Below are 22,835 nucleotides of genomic sequence, written 5' to 3'. Positions count from 1 at the left end.
GAAGGGCAATGCTAGAGGCCTCCAAGCTCAGATGCCTTTGTAATGGTTATTGTTGATTTAAAAATCAAATGAATATAACCTAGCAATAGGTAAGTGGGTGTTCATTAAGTGAGTTCTTCCACTTTTGTACATGTTTGAAATTTTTATAAGAAAACTAAGAGCTGCAGTATGCATCTCTACTCCTGTAGAAAAGAAGGAATCCCAATGAAACCGTTAAATACATCTTGACAGTAAGATACTAGATTGCATACTATTGCTTATACAAGCAATGTCATGAGACATAGCAAACAGCAGAATGGTGGAAGTGTGGCCGCAGCTGTAGAACTACGCTACTGTAAAATACAGGGGAAGACGGAGCGGATGGAGAAAGGGGATGGAGAAGATGAAGCGATGTGGAGATACCTGTACCTTCAATACTGGATAAGGGAAAACAAATAAATAAACAGACTGAATAAGAAGGCTTAAGTAATAAAACTAGTTGGCATTCTTATGTAATTACATGTTCCCGACTACAGAGTAAGGCTTTTTTCTTTTATTTTTTTTTTTTAAGAAAATGAGAATTCAAATCTAAACTATAAAAATTTATTCTCTCACTTAAGTTAAGGAATGTAAAGTTTTTCCAGTTTCGTTTGCTTGGCTTTAGACACAAGTGTTCATGGTGCACGTTCTCCATAGTTATTTAATATATGCAGAGCTCACAGTGTCAATTAGGTTCTAGTTACATAAAGCAGAAATGCATCGTCAACATTCTAAAGCACCATGTACTTAGCTAATTACTCAAATGTCAAAATGAAATATTACAATGAAAGATCAAAATTTGGTTCTGTGACATAATTTTAGATACTTTATCAAATAGATTAAAGAAAGTTATTCAAGGAATTTTTATCTTTGGGCAGGCAGCTGGCACAGAGCACTTAACGTGATGTTTGGGGGGGTCTGGTACAATGACCTCTTGGCTGAATCCTTGCCTTGCATGTGTCAGGAACCCATGTTGGCAGTGGTTCTAATCCCGGCAGCTCCATTTCCCATCCAGCTCCCTGTTTGTGGCCTGGGAAAGCAGTCGAGGACAGCTCAAAGCCTTAGGACCCTGCACCCATATGCGAGACTCAGAAGCTCCTGACTCCTGACTTCGGATCAGTTCAGCTCTGGCTGTTAGAGCTGCTTGGGGAGTGAATCAGCGGAAAGGGGATCTTTATATCTGCCTTTCCAATAAACATGTATAAATCCTTTTTCCTCTCTAATGCTGCGGGGGAAGTCTGCAACCCATATCATAGTGCTTGGTTTCAAGTCCTGACTGCTGTCCAAGTCTTCTCCTTACGTGTACCCTAAGAGGCAGTGAATACACCTATGTGGGACACTCAGATTGAGTCCCAGGTCCCAAGCTGCTTCCAGGCCCACTCCCCTTGGCTAGTCGGGCATTTGGGGAATGAACCAGTAAATGGAAGATCTTTGACTATCTCTTTCTTTCAGCTTTTCTCAGGAAGTAAGCCAGTAAATTGAAATCTTCCCCAGACTTAAAACCATGGTGGCACATTAATTTTATGAAAATAACATAAACAAAGAATAACCAAAGCCAGAAAATTTCATCCATCCTCAGTTTCTTGGAGTAGATTGATATAAAAACAAACAAACAAATCAACAAACTCACCTTTGCCTGCGGGCTGAGGCACTGCAAAGCCAGGCAGAAGGAAGGGAGCTCCCGTTGTAATACCAGCTGGCTTCAGTTCATTTACACCGTATGTGGTGAGGGAAGTTATCAGATTAACCAGGTCTTTCAAGGCATCTTTGGATTCTGCCTCTTTTGCTTGTTCCAATCTAGAAAGAGTATGATTTACAAGCAGCTTTTCTTTTTTGTATTTTTAAATTTTAAATAATTTCCAATGTCATATGCAGTAAGTATATAACATACTCTGAGAAGTTTTGTCTTGTAATTTAAAAACCTACACGTTTTGTTGTAAGATACCTTGGTGTATTTGAAAGGCAATCATACCTTTAGTAACAGAGATGACTAGAGTGTTGCTTTTGCCAGTAACAGTATTTTTGAATTATTCACCTTTGGTAGATGCTCTCTATTTAGTTACAAAAGTTAGATCACATATCTTCCAATATCTCTTAAGCTCTAAATTTATACTTTCATTATTTACAAATAAATCCAATTAACCATTTCTTTCCAAGAAAAATTTAAATTTAAAAAATTTTAGAATTCCTTTGAAGAAGTCTAAGAATTTTACTGCATTCCATTAATTAATTCAGGTAATCTAAGTAAATTCAAACAAAAGTATGGGGATATAATATATTAGAAAGCAATATTAGTTACTTCTAAGAGAATACTGGGAAACTGTGATATTAGCTTTGACTATGGTTTTTACCAAAGTCACAAAATGGGATTCAACACATATCTTTTTTCAGAATGAGATTTACTGTTTTTTTTTCTTCATAGAAACAATTATTTGAATTGAAATAACCTGAAGAAGCACAAAAGCAGGAAGTAACAAAAAGAATGCCTAGCCTCACAACTCAGACAAAACTTTTAAAATTTTGATTATTTTAAACTCATTTTTCAATATGAATAGTTTTTATGATAGTGTTGTATCACAACCACAGTGTTCTCACCTGTTTTTTTTTTTTTTTTTTAGAATTTACCAGTGTTAACATCTTTGAATCGTTAGGGTTTTAATAGCTATGCAGAACCCATCACACATTTAGGGAACAGAAAGTAACATAACCAGCAAAATACAAAGGCATTAATATTAGTAATGTTTGGTTGACAATTAAGGATCGTATTTTTAGGATCAATAATCATTAGTTCAAGAGTTATCACCAAAAACCATATTTTTTAAAGAGTTGCCACCATTTTGAGCCTCTTGATAATATATTGCCAACTGGCATTCTGAAAGAGCTGTTCCAATTAACACCTCAGTAGGAACATATAACAGCTCTTTTATAAATCAAAATATATACAGAAATCTCTACTTTTGAGGGTTGCCAAATATTGAGAGCAACTAGATTAAATTGTTATTAGACAAAAATTTACAACACAGTACCATCTTACATCAGCTCAAATGATTTAAAAATAACTATCAGCCCAGCAACATCTAGTAGGGAATTAATATTTCTACCTCATATATTTTGTAACCAGCTATTTTCTAACCATAAACATGTATAATTTGGAATGGAAATGGGTGTTGGTGTAATGTGCTTAAGTGAGTGATTTCTTTCAAATATATACTTTTCAATCTATATAATTATTCTTATCATTGATTATACAAATGAAGACACTATAAGTCCTATAAAATAAGGATAACAAAAAATAGTATTAAGCTAGGCAGAGCTTACATTTTAGAGGCGCATTAATGGGTTACTCTAAACTCTAACTCCATGATTATGTTCATCAGTTTTTTTCTTTCAGCGTTTGCATGTTTATTACATAATTAAAAGCAAATGCGTTATAGGAAAAATACACAGGATGGGACAGAGGAATTTAACAGTGTTAAAATTTCAAATGTTCATATGAAATGAATACTTTTTTCTTCCTAAAAAATTAATGTTTTCTAATTGTTTTCACTAAAAGTCCTGTAAACAAAGGGTGTTCATCAGTTTAAATTCGCTTTTCTGGGGTGACGGCAGCACAGGGATACCAAGAATGACATGAAGCCAAGAGGACAGCCATGCACACATTAAGCGCTTCCATGATTTCTTTTTCCCACATCCCTGAATCACACTGCTGCTTCCTTGATTAAAACAAACAGATAAGCAAAGACTGACCACATATTTAGAATGCATTCTTAAATCTTGGGGTTTTACCTAAGCAAGAGATCACAAAGAAAATTATATCCTTGCCATATCCGAAAATCATCCAAGAGTGTTTGGGAAACGTCACTGGAATCTTTGAGAAAACAAGAAAGTCCGGCGAACATTTCCACAATTTCTAGGGGCGACAGGTCATCTGACTGCTGCATATTCTGAACACACGTAGATAAACATTCTTTTTCTGCAGGAATAAAGGATTAAATGGACATCAGTCATTTATGTCAACTGCTTAAGAAGTATTCCTCACTCTGTTTCTTAGTGAAACAAAAAATTTTAACCTATTAAATAATATGAAATACATGTTACACATTTGAAAAGAAAACATAAGATTCAAATTCTTTGGGAAAGTCCTGCTTCTGAGCAGTACTTATAAGTGCTAAACAACAGTTATTTCTACTAGATGTTTTAAATCATATTTTGACAGTGTATTAAAGAAAATGACCAGTCACTGCAAAAGGATATTTTTATAAATTTTATTGATATGGCAATATGATGGGAAAAAACTCCTATTTTTGGTAAGAAAAATGAAATAATAAAAAAAGTACAAAGTAGAACAGATTTTTTAAATTATATTTGTACCGTTTGTTGATAGTTTCAAATAGTTTTGCCCAAGAATTAACTTGGAGAATTTGGCATTTCAAAGAAGACTTTACCTTTCTCACCTTTAGTGAAATCTCATAAAGAAACCCAATATCACCTAGCGAAAGTTAAGAAGCTTTGGCACAGAAATGGAAGAAAAAGTGATTCATGTATTAGATATTAGGTTTCGTATCATTTAATAATCATAAATCAACATAGAATTATTTCATTTATATTTAAAGTATTCCAAGACAATAAGATAATGTATCCAATCAGTAGATTATTTGAGATACTAAGGTATCACCTACTATACCCACACTCCAAAGGACAGCTGAGTACTATAAATGACTGAATCACAGTATTTCCTACAAATAGATAGACAATCCATCTCTCTGCACTGCACAGATTATAATCTGGCTACTATGAAACATCTTCAGAAAGATCAACAGTTACAGCATTTAAAAAAAAAACTTGCCTTGTTTTTCACTAAAAGAAGAGGGATGAATAAGACTGTCTTAAAATTCGTGTTGTATTATGGTTTCACATTTACAGTTTTATGAAATTATTTTAATACTTGTGGCTATCTATCATTTGGAACTTCTTTACTGAACTTTCCTCACAAATAAAACAATATTTTGTTGTCCTCATGGCAAGTCTTCTTACTTACAATGAACGTAAACAGGGATACCCACCATGGATGTACTTTACCACATTGACGCTGAGCCCGTGACGGGATATAGTCATGAGGACTTCTCCAGCACTCTTCCTCCAGGGCAGGTTGTAGGGAGGGCACCAGGAGGTTATTGCACTGAATAGAAGCTGGAGATCATCTTTCTGAGCCAGCTCCTCCGCAGGAGAAACAAAACTGCAGAGTTTCACTAATATCTAGAAATAAAACAAGAGTGTAAGTCATAAATAAATTTGAAGAAAGGTTGAAGAAAGGGAACAGCTAGAAAAAAGACTAGAGTTGAATATCATTAACAAGTTTGTAATCAGTAAAAATTCAATTATTAGTACTCAATTAAGTGGCATGAAAAAATCATCTCTCATATACAAGTGTTAAAACAGTAAACCTGTACTGTTTATATCGGCTTATTTTTTTAAACCATTTACTATCCTCTCTTTATATACTTTGGCTTGAAATGAGGTAAAACGATATTTATCTTTCCAGATCAATGTCTTGTTTTTCCAATTTAGTTTAAAAAAAAAAAAAGCTTCTATTTTGTGTCTTCCACAAAAGAATGAAAAGTTGTCAAGCTTTGGAATGAGAACTCATCCATTCAACCGCAGCACTAAGAGCTGGCAATGTGGGGACTTCAACAATGATGCCAGCTTCCAGTGAACGCTTCTGTCTGACCCCAGTGTGGCTCTGTGCTACATTGCCTCATCTAAATATTTTTAAACAAGAAAATATGGCGAGATGAACTATGACAAACTGCAATTTCTGAAGACCTGTTCTCTTGAAAGAAGAATGCCTCCTGAGACCTGGATGTTTCAACAATGGCGGGAAAGTTGCTCAACTGCGAAATAGGCACCAGAAATAATCACATTTTGTCTGAGAAGGTTTGGTCTTCCCTTTTCTCCTTCCTTCAATTCAAACACGTGTTTAAACAAAAAATGTTTCTGATTTATAGACATCAAGTGTCGGGAGGAAAAAAGTCTTAAGAAATCAGGGATGTTAGCACAACAACTAGCAAGCACAAGGATCCTTTCCCCAAAATCACTGGCAAAACTTTGGATACCAAGTGTCCAAAATTTTGTGTAAGTTGTGTTTCATTTCCTGTGGGTGAATACAGACAATCAAACACCTCAAAAAGATACATGGACTGAGTTGTTTACTATTCATTATACTTCTTGTCACTGCCTTAAGTGATTAAAGGGACAGATGTCATCTCTTATTTGTAATACAGAAAACAAAAATTAATAAAATTCTTGCTTTCAGACCAAGTCCCTGGTCTAAAAAATTGTTTTAATGATTGTTTATCTGTCTCCTAAATTAATTGGTTCTTAATTTTTATAGGCAAACCAGTTCTTACAAAGAATCTAGTCTAACCCTTTTATTTTCTTAGCCTGCATCTACACTCACCACTTCTATTCCTAAGGACTCTTACAAAGTCCACCCAAGTGAAGCAGAGCAATCTTGGCCAGTTCAACAAAACACTGAAAGCATGCATGCAGCTGGACCAATTGCTCAGGTCCTAGGCAACGTCCGTCATGTAATGCTAACACAGGGAGTTATCTATGACTCAACTGCTTTTCTAGATGTTATGAAAATATGACCCGGACAGTGATGAGGAATGTAAACAAAGGAAGTGCTGCACTGGACAAGAAGGCAGGAGAGCAGGGTGTACAGACACCACACACATACACACATGGGACAAGAAGGCAGGACCAGGGTACACACACACACACACACACACACACTCGATAAAAAGGCAGGAGAGCAGGGTTCTCAATCTTGCAGCTCATCTGCCAGAGATCACTCACTCACTCACTCTCTTACACACACAAACTAGGTTATACAGTTGCAAACAGGACTGTGACAAAACTATCTTGTTGAGCTTCTTCTGATGCCAATAATCAATAATCCCTTTATAGTACAATAAGTGTAACTTTGACGGAAAGCCAGGGCACATTGCATTAAGTACAGGAAAAAGATTAATTCTTAGATTTTAAAAGAAAACTTTGCTATGCCTAGTCAGGTAAAGCATTAATTAGTTGTTTACAAGAGCCTTTTTGAAATGGAGCTATTATTCCAATTAACAAATACTTATCCAGTACCCGCATCAGCAATGTCTGTGAGTAGCTGTAATTCCTACGTGATTTACTCTCATATTCCCATTGCTTTTGTCATCCAGTCTATTTCAGGAGTCAAATAAACCTGAGTTCTAATCATATATCTGGTGTCTGCTCACAGAATCACTTTCGGGGCGAGGGGGATAAAAGCTTTGAAGCAAATACATGAAGTGAGATTTTAACCAAAAGTCCAAGAAGATTTAGTAAGTTTTCAATAAATATGCAAGGATCTGGCATTTTATTTCATAGCCAGCTTTTGCCTTTTTGAAACTGTTTGGTGTTTCCTTTTCTTCATCTGCTGCTTTCCAAAGCAATCATTCGTGAAATACGGACTCCAGCGACAGGAGGTAAGCATGCACCATTATTTCTATCCAGCTCTGGCTTAGCGACATCACATCTGCTGTCCTCTCCAACTTTCTCCTATTCTCAAGGTGGTGGCAGTGACAGCAGTGAAATGTCGACCATGTGGTAAGTAGAGTTACAGCTGCTATGCGTTTTCACTTGAGCTTCATTAACACACTTTCAGCACTAATTGCATTGTACAGGTGAGAGACCTGCACCTTAGGTTCCACAACTGTAAAGGCTTAGATTAAAAGGCACTGTTGCTTCTTTTTTACTTCAGTAAAAACACAGACTCATAAAATTTACAGTCTTAACCATTTTTAAGGGTTCAACATTGTTAGCTACATGTATACTGCTATGCAACAGATCTCTACTCTACAGTGCTTTCATCTTGCCGAAGTGACACTGGACACCCAGCGAACATCTCCTGTTCCCTGCCTCCTCTTACTGCCTTCCAACAAGCACTACCCTTTGTGTCATAACTGCTTGGTCATTTCAGATGCCTCATGTAAGTGAAAACATGCAGGATTTGTCTTCAAGTCCCATGTGGACAGAATGTATTCAAAATATCTTCAGATTGCTAATTTCAAAAATTTTCTCCCAAGAAAGGACTTCATATATGATGGCTGTACCCCAGGCTAGCTCACAGAGGTTGATTAAGCATCTGTTGACCTGCCATGCCATCAAGACAATACTGGAGACAGTTGGAAAGCAACACTTTGCATACAGGGGGCAGATGAGGAGCAGCAGCCACCAAGATAAACCATCTTTTATAAAAAAAAAAAAAGAAAGTTAAATGTGTACAGGCTAGGAATCTCCTGTATTTGAGTATAAAGAGCAACAAAATAAAATTTCTTGACATTATAAGAAACATGCAAATCTTAAAATGATTCTCAAAAACATTTTTTGGCTTACTTGATGTCAGAGCTGCTATTTTAAAATGTTGATGAATTTTCATTTTGAAATTTGAAACACTGAGTAGGGAGAATATTTAAGGAGTGCATCCCCTTCACTTTACAGAGTTGCTTACACAGTCAAGTAAACATTTCCATACCTGTACAAAAACTTTCTGGAGCAGTCCCCGACGTTCTGCTAGAGGTAGCTCATTCTGGGCACCTCCAACTGCCTCAGGCACATGTGGAAGGTCAAAAAACAGATACAAACATTTAACCAGGGTGGAAGGCACTGACATCGTAGTCATGCAGTCCACAGTTTTCTGGAAAACAAACCAATAAGTAAGTGAATAGACAGACATACAAAACTACCACAGTTGCAGATCTACAAGTTACAATCATTAAGTCACAAAAGGCATGACAACATAACCTTTTGCACATATTTTAAGAATTTTTTAAAAAGTGACTCTACACTAACAATGCTCAATTCCCCATATGAATGATTTGCTTTGGTTAAATATCATGACTGGTTTGTTTGTCAGTTCATAAGTTATTTATTAAATCTGGTATTTGTTTATTGATAAGCAGCATTTTTTAAAAAGCAAATGCACTTCTGCATGAATTCAGGAAAACTAATTTTCCTTACTCTTTTCTCTCATAAAAGGCACTGAAGGGAATCTGAGGTAATAAATGCTAAGACATATTAAGTAGTTATAGATTAGTAAGTGCTGCACCACTATTTTTATCTTTATATCTTATAGAGACAGGGGGCTGAAAGGACACTTGAGATAAGCCATCAGTGGCACAAATCTATCTCCATGGTGTTTAAAAGAATTTCTAGAGGAACAAATTCTAGATGTTCACAGAGTAAATATTTTACACTGCGAAGAAGTACAATACTTTAATTATCAAAGGTTTCCATAATGGAATAAAAATTTCTGCTGCACTGGAAATCAATAAACAGTATCTTTTATTGATTAGTTTACTTATTTTCCCATCAAATATTTATTGTGTGTCTAAAGGTTTGTGGGCAGGGAATTGGGGAATGAGCATGCAAAGAAAAAAGCAGACTTCTTTTTATATGGCTACATTCTAGTAGCTTTAATGAATCTGTCCAGTAACTTATCACCCAACCTTTGAAGTCTCAAAGGTAATTCCTATAATTTCCACAAAAGGGAATGATCAGTGCAGCCAGGAATGGAATAGAAAAGTGTGGAGGAAAAAAAATCACCTGGAAGATTGAAATGAGCTTAGGTCATAGGCACAAGGAACAATATGTTCTAGGAACCAGAGAGGACAATTTTAAATCCTGAAAATTGTAATAATGGTTAATCTTAACTAATGTTTACTGTGTTACAGGCCTAAAACTCACCATTTTATATACATGATCTCATTTACTCTGCAAGCCAACCTTATGAAGTACACACCAGTTATCATGCAGTCCTTGTTTTATAACTGAAGCAGGACACTTACAAACCTTGCTTTGGATCAGAGGACTGGTTAGGGGCCTCACAAAGACTGAATACTCAATGAGCTACAGAAATGATTCCACCTTCTAGCTTAAATATTTCTGGTTATAGAGACCCAATGAAGTGTCACAAACAAAATGACAGAATTAGATTTCAGAAAATTGGCTGGTGGTATCATAAGTTAAGTATAGACAGTCACAAGGCAAGAGTGAATATGAAAATAAAACAAACAAACAAAAAATAGGAGAGATGGGGCTTGAACTAACAAGGCAGCAGGAGAGGAGAGAAAACATCACAAACAATTCCTTGTAAGATCTGGGAGCTTGGGGCCGGTGCTGTGGCCTAGTGTGTAAAGCTAAGGGTTGCAGCACCAGCATCCTCTGTAGGTACCAGCTGTTGTAGGTGTTTGGGGGAGTGAAAGAAAGATCTCTGTGTCTCTTGCTCCCTCTCTGTAACTCTGCCTTTCAAAAAAAAGAAAAACAAAACTTAAAAATAATATAAAAAAAACAGGCTGCTTTCTATATATCCGATATTTCTTGCCTCAAACACTCCTAGTAACATCACTCATGGGCCAAACAAAATGATCAATTTAAAAACTTAGGCCTGCCACAGATTTATGGAACTTCAAGTCCCACCTGCCACTGCTTAGCAAGGATAGATCAAATTATTTCAAGGACCTTATATAGCCCATGAGCAGAACAATCCCCAACTAAGCATCCAAACACTCTGCTACATCAAACTATGATTTATGGTTTCTTGACATTCCATGTTGCGAAACATCTAAGACTTAGTATACAAGTCCCTAAGTCTTCCTTCCTTCCGACCCTCACTTTCAGAATGCTAAATTCTCAACAATTCTTGTGGCACTACATATTACCCACTATTGTATTTCATAAAGGTACCTTTCTTTGCATCTTGACTGTATCCTAAATGTTGAGCCCAGACTGTTTTAGTTAGTACTGTATCTGGCTATGGCCAGCAGAAAATGTACTCAAATAAAAAGGCAGCTCAAAACATAACACTGAATTTACTTTTAAAATTAAATTTATCTTCGTCCCAGTTGCTTATTACCAACTTTCTCTTCGTCCCAGTTGCTTATTACCAACTTTCTCTTCCCATTAGGTAAAGTGGTAGAATTTTTCATTTTCATCTTATCACTAATGAAGTATAACTTGGCATCAGAACAGGTATTTGGCAACATCTGTAATTTTTTAAGCTATTAGGTTTCTCATGATGCTTTTAGGTCTTTCTATTTATGCTGTGTAAGTTTATAAACATTTAGGAAATCTATACTAATCTTTAGGCATAATGACAGGACACAGATTGCTATCAATAATGAAGAAAAGATAAAGTATGCATAAAGTACATGAGCAAGACAGAACTACAACAATGACAAGTTATTAACATTATTACACTAAATACATACATGTTAATTATTAATAGTAAACATTCAAGTATTAAAGTAGCATACAAAGACGCACTACTCTAACAGGAATTTGGTACAATAACATACAAGCATTTACTACTAACAAAAATAGCCAACAGAAGTGGAATTCTAATCATGTAGGATAGTCACAGACAAGCGAAAATCATGGTATACTTCAGGATTATTTCAAAGTCATTCAGATTAAACAATCACCCCCACTGACTTTGGAATTAGGAGATTTTGGGGATAGAAAATCAATGTTAAATCTTAGAAAGTTCCAAGAAAATCAAGACAAGTTGGTTACTCTGCGTGAGTTAAAACAAAAAATAATCACAGCAAACTAGCCAACATCAACAACAACAACAATAACAAAAGTGAAAAAGGCTATTCCCTGCCCAAAAGGAACCCAAGTGCTAATCACTTTGGGTTAATGAGTAGTTTCTGCATATGGTTACTAAGAAATATGCATTTTTTTATGCCCTGATCAGCCACAATCACCTCTGTCATTACTAAATGATGTGAGGTATATGCAAGTCTATTGCAATCCCCAAAACAGACACTCCTAAGACTGGTATGGACTTTGGAAAACATTCTACACTGTCAAAAACCTCCTCCAAACCACAAACATCCGGATTTTCAAATGGCTGATTAATGGGTACATGCAAAATGCATCACAACAGATAGGAGCAAAGAAAAAGAAATCTTCAGAATAATTCAAGCAAGAAGAGAACAGAGACTATCTTGCAAAGTCAATGTTTATTTGTTTTTTGGAAGTAGAAAAACTTAAAATAGTTCACACGTTATTTGTTCCTTATTAGTTGGGTGGCCTTAGACAAACAATGATTTTTTTTTCTAAGCCAGAGTTTCCATGCCATGGGTTACAGAAAGACTGGGCTGGGCCTGTCAGACCCATAGCTCCTGGGCTACTTGGCACCAGCCATGACTAACCTGTTTGCACAGTATACTGTACCTCTGTTCTCACATTCAATCTTTGTTATGGCATGATGATGATGGAAAACAGTGCTCTAAGCCATGTATTTCTTCATGAATAAAATGTGTAAGATTTCAAGCTCCTCAAAGAGTTGTTGTAAGAGGCATGAAAGTGTTTATGAAACAGTGTTTAAGAAGTGTTAGGACACAGTTCATTACTGAAATGTCTTATGTGGATAGGATAATACATTAAGTAACTAAAATCCAACAGCGCGGCAAAAGAGGTTGAATAATCAAACACAGACACTAAGAACTCACCTGACCAGAGGATGCTAACAAATTAATTGTTGTCAAGAGCATCCAGCCTCTACTGGCTTCTTCGCTCTGATTTATCTCCAGGAACTGGACTATGGCCCGACTTGCGGCCTCTGTAAAACCAAAAGGAAAGCAATTAGGGGGAGAGGAAAATCACCTAGCAAGATGGTTGCCCTTATAACATACAGGTGAAATGAACATTTGTCAAATATAGATCTTATGCTTTGGTTTCAATGTGGTTTGCCCTCAAAGGGCTCATGTGTTAGAAGGCTGTTTCTCAGGGTAGCAAAATTGTGAGTTAGGGGCTTAGCGTCAGGTAATAAGGCCATTGGAACCAATGACTTTGGGAGGAACCAATGTAGTTCTTATGTTGGTTCTCATGTGAGTTGGCTATTACTAAAGGGTAGGAAGGGCACTTTCCCACACTTGGGCTTACTGAATCACCAAATGATCTCATCCTCTGGCATGCATTTCCACCACTGTGATGCCATCTGCCATGAAGCCCTTTTCTAGAGCACAGCAAAAGGCCAGCTGTATGCCCTTGAACTTCTAAAACCATAAGCTAAACAAAGCTTTTTTCTTTATACATTTGTCAGTGGCAGGTATTTTGTTATAGCAATGGAAAACTAGACTGATACAGTTCATACTAACATTATTATGTATTGAATGGAAAAACATTTTAAATGGTAATAGTTTATTAGTACACATAAGCCCTTATATCATTAATAAAGGTTGACATGTAAAAGTTAATCTATCCATTTATCATGAAACAATCCAAAACCATCATGGAAGCAGTAAAATATGAGCTGAATATGCAGGGAAAATAAGCATATGTTTGTACAGGAAGTGGATAAGAGAAAGGACACATACAGACTGGGAATACAGTGATAAAATCAAAATGTTTCCACATTTATGAGTCCATCATACATATATCAAAGCAAAAAGCACTGTAACAATGGCTTGATACTTCAAACCACTGATGTTGCAAAGTAAAAGTATACAACATCCATAATAATAATAATAATAATGGAAAAAGTAATAAAATACAGTTGTCTAATTATAAAGATGGTACTATTTGACTCTTTGGGCAAGCGGGGGCAAATGTAATTTTTAGAGTGCAATAGATGATTAAACGATTATTCTAAGCCTATTGCCTTGGTAGTAATGTGTCTGGTGAATTAAACCACCAAAGGAGCAGGTGGAAAGGAAATAAAAGTGAGATGCTTACTTGGTAATATACGTTGGGATAACCTGAATGGTACCAGTAGGCACAGAGAAACTGAAGTATGAGAGAGTCCTTTGCAGAGCTAAAGAGCTGGAAGGATCTCTGCCAACAAATTTCATTGGTTACAGTATTAGAGAGAAATCAAGAAATCCCTAAACCTGCAGGTTACTTTCATTAACAGAGTTATATCAATTTGTACGGTGATTTATGGGAGAGTTGGCAGAAAATAAGTCAAATCGGTTCACCATGAACACATGAGGAAAGACTTTAATATACACTTACTACATTTCATAAAAAGGCAGACAGTGGATTAAACAGAATTTAGATTATGTTAGAAGTATGTCTTATCAGATAACCGAGCATAAGACTTATTATGATTCTGTGCTGGGCACATTTCATTTTTAAACATTTCCATTTGGAGGAACACTTTAAAAGGAAAAACTTTTAAAATAGCTATCTTTATTGAGTCTTAACTACATGTAAAGTACTTAAGTGCTTGGGAGTTTACCCATTTAATCCTAAAAGAACATTATGAGTTACTTTCTATTCATATAGTTCCTATTCTAGTATAAATTGAGAGAAGGAGAGGACAAGCTGTTGCCAACAGTTGCATAGCTAGTCAGTGAACTCATATTCCAATCCAGTCTGTCTAGCCTGGAAGAAGCAAAGATAGTGATTTTAAAAAAAAAATGGTCAGGAAAGATGGAAGCCAACAGAAGCAAAGTTTAATTCTAATAATACGTCTTAACTGTTGAAATCACCATATTTTTAATAATTTTTAATAATTTATAGCCTCCCATTTTTCTCATGAAAATACATACCTTGAGGACAGACTTTCTGAAATCTTTGTTCACTGCTGACCCCTAGAATCTGGCACCTTCCTGGGCAATAAACAGGCACTCGGGAGATATCTGCTAAGGGACAGGAGTATGGCATAGCGCTTTAAGCTACACCTGCAACACTGGCAAGTCATATCAGAATGCTAGTTTGAAACCATCCTGTTCTCTTTCAGTTCCAGACCCATGTTAATTGATGTATGTGGGGGAGGTGGCAGAAGATAGCGCAAGTAGTTAGGCAACTGCCATCCACGTGGGAAACCACGATAGAGTTCCTAGGTCCTGTTTCAGCTTGTCCCAGTCCTGGCTGTTAAGATCATTTAGATACTAACCAGTGATGGAAGAGGTCAACCTATCAAGATCAAGGCAATGATAATAACAAAAGACACATCCAGGTTAACCTCTTGCGGACATCAAGAGGTTGGAATTTCTACAGTTAATTAGGATTCTGAAAGTTTTGAAACTGATCTGAAGCTGACGAAGCTGTGAGGATCTCACAAGAGAAAGGAGAAAAATATAAAAGAACATCACAGATAAACCTATTCCAAGAACAGTGGTTTGAGATTACCAGTAAAAGTTGATCAGCAAAGAATTCAACAATTTGGCAAAAACTCAAAATTCATTTTTTTCTTGATTGAATTTAACAATGCTCACATCAGAAAGACATTGTTAAGTGGTCTGCAAAAAGTTCATGGGGACTGTATCATGGAGGCAGGTATGTACATTTCAAGAGTGTGGGCTTTTATGCTTAGGCTGAGCAGAAGCATTAAAGGATATCTTTATTTAAGACATCTTCGCTGACAAATAATCAGTTAAGAAGCCAATATTCTACCTGTTGTCAAACAGTACAGCACATTCCATGGGTTACTGTCCTGACTAGATAAGACAGTGTATGTGAAAATAAATTTTCAACTACCAAAAGAATACAAGAATACAACTTACATTAGTAAGTTCCCATTCAGCACCTTTACCAACCTAATAATAACAATTACCCTTTTTGAAGAGAAGGGGAAGACAAGCTAAGTTACATCAGCAATGATATAAAATTATACTATCTTGGGTGATATTTTGATACCATACAGATAATGAAGACTGGAAAGGGTTGTCTTTGAAGGACGTGGGGGAGATCTTTAACTGTATTGACAAAACAAATATATACAAGGAAATCATTTTCATCTACCAGTTAAACATTATCCTTCAGAATATCTCAAAAAGATCTCCCCTTTCTATTTTAAACAAGGTCAGTAGTTCATTTTATCAACATTTAGCATTTACATGTATAACAAACACTAACATTACATATACTAGAAAGCCAGCCATACAGCTTAAACCCGGACCGGTGGGACAGCAGGGAGGTTGGGGGAGCCGAACTCATAGTCACAAAACTATTGCAGTACATCTCCTTAATATTTAACAAATACAGACTTCAGTGATGATTCAGGCTAAGGGTAGGACTTAATGAAATAAATGTGTTTATGTCAACTTCTCCTCACAGTTGTCAAAAATTTGATCCAAGCTTTAGCTTTCACACTTTCAATACATACAGTTAGAATGAAAAGTACACAAGTAGGGTCAGTAGAGTCTGTAATTAGATTAAATAAGAATGTAGACAAACTTAAAGCAAATGTAATTTGCCAGCATACACTGAGAAAATATAAGTGAATTCAATTAGCATTCAAAGCAATCAAAACACAAGAGTTGTTAAAAAATGCAATAGGCAACTGTTCTATAATGGCAACTATTTAAAGCAAATGTCAGCGTCAAATGTATGCTTCAAGGTGGTGGTGTGAAAAACATTATTATTATTATTGTTGTTGTTATTATTTTCTTTCAGCAATGAGGAAAAAAAGCCTTAAACACTTCTGCTCCATCCAAAAAAAAAAAAAAAAGGAAAGAAATCCACAAGTTAGTCAGAAAAACAGTATTAGAACTGAGAGCTCTCATGCTTCTTATTTATAATACATAACCACACCTTGGGATTACCTGAAGGTGTTGTGGCTTTGAAATCCTTGGAGGACAGCGGAGCACACTGTTTTTCTGTTTGAAAAAAAAGGCTGGGTTGTTGAATTGGGGATTCATTACATTCCACCAAAGCTGCCACCAAGGCATTGTGGTCAGCACCAGGCACCAACTGGGACGGCCCCATTGGATTAATGGTGGCACGAGAAAGGGGGCAAACTCATTAGTAATAAACTGAAGACCCTATTTTTACACAGGTGGAAATACCCTGCTTCACTAATGAAAATTGATCATATCTCTTTAAAACGAAGCAGAATTAGCCTGAAATAACTCAACAGACAACTCAAGAAGATGAAGAACAATCTTAATATGTGTTCTACACAAAATAGGGCCACAAAATTATTTTTGGTTTCTGAAACTATCTGTGTCACTCCACACATTTAAGAAAAGCCGCATGGAAGCAACAACCAAGAGACACAAAAAGATAACTGCGAAGTTTCCTAGTGTATAAAAAAGCACTTCATATATCCATTCTGCATCATGCTACTGTAAACATTTTCTATTGTTACTAACTTCCCTTAGATCTTAACAAGAAAATAAGTATCAGTCATCCTGTAATATCTTAAGAATAATCTGATAAGACTTCATGTGTTAATGGTGTTTACATAACAAAAAATAAGTTACGTTATGTAACTTAACTTTGCAAGAAAAGGAGTTGTGGGAAAAATAATCTTATCCTAGTGCACAATAAATATAGCCAATTTTCAAAGCCGCAATAGAGGGCTTATTTGAATGTAAATGACACAAAAAGTCTTCCAATGACAATTTGCTATAAAATAAATGCTTAAATGGGGACATTAAGTAGACAAACTTACAGAGGCAGAAAGTAGAATGCTGACTAGTAACCCATGGCTGGGGAGATAGGGAAAAGGAGGGTTGCTCTTCAACATGTAATTATGAAGTTTCGGTGGTGAAGATGGAAAAGTTCCAGAGATGGTATAGATAGTTAACAATGTGGTACCACACACTCAACATTTCCTGAGAGGGTGGGCCACCTCCTGCTAATTCATTTTTAATCACAAGAAAACAAATATGAAAATTAGATTGGAGCACAAAAATGATGAAGCAGGCTGCATCTAGATCAAAAAGATTCTATTAAAAACATTTTTGACAATAACACGGAACAAAGAATCTTTCAATTTTCAAGACTAAAAACAAGAGAAAAACAGGAGTCTTGTAGCCAGAAGTCTTTAACACTGACTAAGCAGATATTCCAGAATTATCCTCCTGGCAATGCAGCCTACTGTAGGAACGATGGAAGTCAATATGGAGAGTTCTAACACAACTGAAAATTGATCCGTTGTGTGACCCAGCTATCTCACTTGTGGGAATATATCTAAAGGAAATGAAATCTGCATGTAAGAAAATAACCTGCAACCCTATATTTACAGCAGCACAATCTACAACAGTAAAGACATAGAAACAACCTGGATGCCCACTGAAAAGAGGAATGAATGCATAAACAAAGTGTGGTACATCTGCTCCAGGGAGTACTACTCAGTCATTAAGAAGAATAAAATGCTACCATTAGCAACAAATGGTATCAACTAGAGATCATTATGCTTAGTGAAACTAGCTGGTTTCAAAAGGAGAAATATCTTCTGTTCTGTCTGATATAAAGCAAAGTACATGCTCAATAAATATAAAGGCAGATGTATTTAAGTGTGCATAGGATACATTTAACTAGCAGAATGTTGGGTTTATGACTGTTGCTGAAGGCTATACCATTCTAATAACATGGGGGAAGCAGTGGGGAGGAAGAATGAGGAAGGGAAGGTAGATGAGGGGAATCCCTGTGCCTACGGAACTGTATCATGAACAACATTAACTATCACACAAGAAAGAATCTTTCAATGTTCAAGACTTAAAATGAAAGAAAACCAGAATTCTCACAGCCAGAGGTCTTTAATGCTGATGGAGGAGATACTGTAGAATTATACTCCTGTCTAAAAGTAAGGGCTGTTCAACATTACTTCAATTCTTAAAGTTTAAAAAAAAAAGAAAGAAAGAAAAAAGGAAGAAGAAAAGGAGATGGGGATGTGAGAGGCAAAAATTAGTTAGGGTGAGCAGGGGAGATTCTCATGAGGAGATAACACAAAACCGGAACTGACTCTCATATGATTCTAACACATTTCAGAAGTTTAAAAAGTATACAGAATTGCACTATACATAAAAATACAGCTTAGCAATCATGTCATCAATGGGGGAAGACGTATGAGAAGCATACAACACTACTGTAACATCCTTACAACCTCCTATGAGCTTGGATTATTTCAACATGTACAGTTAAAAAACACTTTAGCACTTTAACAATGATATACCATATGTAAAAGTTTAGTCTACCTTTAAAAAAAATTGCCATATGGATGTAAACTCATAAAGGGAATTAGGAAAACAAATTCCTAGCGTAGTAAAATACCTTTTTATAATATGCAGATTAAGTATTTTAAAATATAACTACAGGGGCCAGTGTGGTGGCCTATGGGGTTAAGCCTCTGACTGAGACAACATATGTATTCCAGTTCAAGTCCCAGTGGCTCCAGATCCAATCTGCAAAAGCAATAGAAGATAGCCCAAGGGTCCTGGTTCCTGGCACACACATAGGGGAACCTGAGTAAGCTCCTGGATTTGGCCTGCCAGGCCTCTGCTGTTGTGCCCACTTAGGGAGCAAACCGCACCCCTCTACATCACCATTGCTTGGATGAAGAGGGGAGAACACAACAAGAGATAGCTCATTTAATTACTTTTCATTAGATTTATTTGAAAGACTGCAAATATGATGAAAAGCATCCATTTTAAACTTATCAATTAATGTAATATTTGATTCTATGATTTGGACTGTGTGTGTCCCTCAGTCTACATGTTAAAGTTTGAATTTCCCAAAGTCAGATGCTCAAAGTACTTGGAAGGTAGAGATGTAAGTGGTTGAGAGGTGAGTACTTCAGGAAGTCATGACATTGAATTAGGTTGAGTGGAGCCCCAGCTGAGTGCACCCCTTTACAATCAATTGACAGTGGTGACATAAGACACACATTTCTTATCTGTGGCACCTCAGGAGTTTTAGTAAGTTACCCATCCAGATGCTCAACCAATGGGATGACTCAATCTTGGACTCTTAATCTCCAAAACTGTCGGCCAAAATTTACCTCCTTTCTTCCTTAAGTGGCTTCTGACAGGTATTTTGCTGTAACAACCAAAAACTAATATGTACAATATTACTTTTGAAACAGGGGTTTAATTGTTGTCCTCAAAACATTTTCTTATCTATTGCTCCAAAGACTGTATAGTTATCTCCACTCTCTCCTGTAACACAACTGTTGTGGACCGTTTTGAAGCCCTAATTCAAATCATGGTGGTTTTTGAAGATGGATTCTTTGGAAGGCAATTTTTTTAGGTGAGGCCTAGAGGGTGACAAAGGGATTTGTGTCCTTTAAGAAAAGACAGCAGAGCTTGCTGTTTCTCTTTCCTCCGTGCAAGCACAGAACAAGAGGGCGGCAGCCTACAAGTCGAGGACAGTGCCGTCACAAGAAATTCAATGTTGCTGGCACCCTTGTTTTGGACTTCAGCCTCCAAAACTGAGAAGATGAATTTCTACCCATCTGGGGGAGAATTTGCTAGAGCAGGTCAAGCACACAGCTCCTATTCATATACTCACTAAGATCGATGTGAACAGATTTTTTTTTTGTAAAAGTATAAATTTGTAAGAGCAAAGGAACAAAGAGCACGGCAACGGTAATCTGGTTCTTTTTCTGCACTCCTTGTACTTGCTTTAAATTTACCATGAATCTCACTTCTGCATTCATATCCAGATTACCATAAATTCCCAAGAGGCTCAGGAATTGTCGGCATGGATATCTTTGGAAGCAGAGGTAAATGTGGGACTGACTACACTGGAGAGGACTGACTGTTGGCAAGTCGGCGTAAGAGCATTCAGATCCCGCTCTTACAGGAACACCGCACTGCGGCTGTGCAGTGGAGGATACCTTGCAAGGAGTCTGCACAAAGAAATAAAGCAGAAGTTTAAACACTGAATGTTACAGGTCCCAAAACATTTTTGTCCTTGATTTCCCAAATTCTCAGAATCAGGAATATATATTTCGAGCAGAGACTGGACAATGCTTTGGGGAATCTGCCTCGCTCAGGGAAAAACACTACAAATAAGTGCCCATAGTTGCAAACTCTGTTCACAATTTTAAAAAGCTATCCATTAGCATTTTAATGTGCCATTCTTATATTAGGGCAGATGGCCAAGGATGAGACATAACAGGACATTTTCTAACATAAAAGAAACAAACACAAAATAATAAAGATGTCATTTATTAAACATGAAAGATGCACATTATTTAGAGATGGAAATCTGAAACACCTCGGAGACACAAGCAAATGTTTCCCTTAAAAAACACAGACTTCCTCCCTGAGAGACAGAGAAAACACTTAGACGTGGAAACTACAATATCACAAATGAATAAAACTTCATAGACGGGGTGGATGATAAAGCTGAAGAGTTCAGCCAGCAGCTAAAAAAACAAAGAAAAAGAAGAGTTTAAGAAAACAAAAGGACACTCTAAACAGAAGCATCTGACTAGAAAGAGTAAACAGAGGGAGGATATCATCAAATAATTCATGAAAGTTGTCCAATGTTCAAGACACATTCCCAAACCAAAAGGCTCCAGTGAGTACCTAGCATAATGTATACATATAAACCGGTATGTCACATGACACAGTTGCATACAATTTTAGAATAAAAGGGACAAACATTTGACCCCGAAAGCTTCTAGAGAAAAACACAGCTCACAGAGAAAGAATCAAGAGTCTAAATAACTTTAGATGGCTCACAGCAGCATAAGGATCTAGAATATGATGGAGAAACAATTTTTAAAATCATGAAATAAAATTATTTCTGACCTAGAAGCCAGTACTCACTCAAAGAAGGAGTGATGTGTTGCAAGCTATAAAATTCTCCAAAATGGCCTTTCATCCTCATCATGGGCTTCCGGCAGAAGGAACCGGCCCAGTCCAGACACCTACACTGACCGTGTCCCCTCTCGGGAGCCCAATGTCCAGCTCAACCCAACCTGAACCTGGTGGCTTGACTGCCCAGGAAGGAGAGCTTCCTAACTGCAGGGAGGATTAGGGTTCTCAAACAGCTCCTCTAAGTCCTCCATACAAGGCTCAACAGTGGTTATGCATTTTCCCATAGAGCCAACTTCTTCAAAGGGCTGGGATGAAGAGTGGAGGCTTTGCTGCCCCTCAATGTTGGCAGGTTCCGCAGGTCTCCTCGGCACACCTGTCTGCAAAAAATCAGAGTGGTGAACCTTCATTCTCTTTTCTCCAGCTGACTCAGGTTCGGGCACGTGTCCCTTTCCACAATATAGCATGTATCAGAAATAATGGTGTTTATTCTAAACTCTGATCATCTGATAGATAGGTCATCAAACTAATGGATATCACTTGCCTCAGGGAAGAAGGAAGAACACTCTTTTCTTGGCCAGAGCCAAGAATTAAAAATGGTAACTCTCCCGAAATCTTTTTCAGTAAAAGGCTAAAAAAAGATACTTTACCAAATAAGAAAGTTAATTTAAGAATTAAAAATAAACTTTAAAAGTCACACATGTTTTAGAAAGAGGATGCATCCTAGGTGGACGTGAATGGAGACATAAGAATAAAAGCCATGTAGCCAGCACAGATAAAAACCACTACAGATGACACTGAAGACCCCTAAGCTGCTTAAAGTCTGAGAGGATAATAAAGACACACACACACTATCACCCGGGAAGTTGACAAAGAAAACAGGAGTCTGGAGTAGAGGAGGATGTTTATTTTACTAAAGTAATCAAAAAACTCGCCATCAAAGAAGCATGACTTCATCTTAGCTGAGATTTAGACATTAAGAGGAAGATTATTCTTCCTGGATGAAAGATTTGTAAAGAATCAGAAGGACTGCCGTGTTTGGGCTATAAACAGCTCAGTTTTGCTGAAATACAGGGAGAAAGAAAATCAAAAGATTAAAAGAAAGTATTCTAAAAAAAACTTCATATGGCCAGAAAACAGGTTTGCCTCCCACCTCGTGCTAAAGCATGTCTTTCTCAGAAAGGAACTGGGAGGATATAAGGGTGGCCCAGGCACAGCAGCCCCAGTATAGCTACTCCAAGAGGAAGCTGCTGAAAACAACGGTAGGAATAGAGAGGTGGAGCA

At 36.8% G+C, this 22,835-nt stretch overlaps 1 protein-coding gene across 3 annotated transcripts in view; it reads right to left on the bottom strand.

Moving 5' to 3' along the window:
* WDFY3 (WD repeat and FYVE domain containing 3) overlaps positions 1-22,835 on the bottom strand; it is a 264,769-nt gene that overhangs the window by 134,633 nt on the left and 107,301 nt on the right. For all 3 annotated transcript variants that reach the window (XM_040967248.1, XM_040967249.1, XM_040967250.1), the window contains exons 5-9: positions 12,564-12,673; positions 8,582-8,743; positions 5,082-5,274; positions 3,805-3,991; positions 1,649-1,815 (exon numbers count right to left, since the gene is read on the bottom strand). In XM_040967248.1, coding sequence (XP_040823182.1) covers positions 1,649-1,815; positions 3,805-3,991; positions 5,082-5,274; positions 8,582-8,743; positions 12,564-12,673 — 819 coding nt within the window. The remainder of the gene's footprint in view (positions 1-1,648; positions 1,816-3,804; positions 3,992-5,081; positions 5,275-8,581; positions 8,744-12,563; positions 12,674-22,835) is intronic.

Source organism: Ochotona curzoniae, unplaced genomic scaffold (assembly GCF_017591425.1).
Source record: "Ochotona curzoniae isolate NIBS_2020 unplaced genomic scaffold, NIBS_Ocur_1.0 scaffold_4506, whole genome shotgun sequence".
Classification (NCBI taxonomy): Eukaryota; Metazoa; Chordata; class Mammalia; order Lagomorpha; family Ochotonidae; genus Ochotona; species Ochotona curzoniae.
Note: the sequence above shows the minus strand (reverse complement) of the source record. Positions and strands in the feature narration are given on the sequence as shown.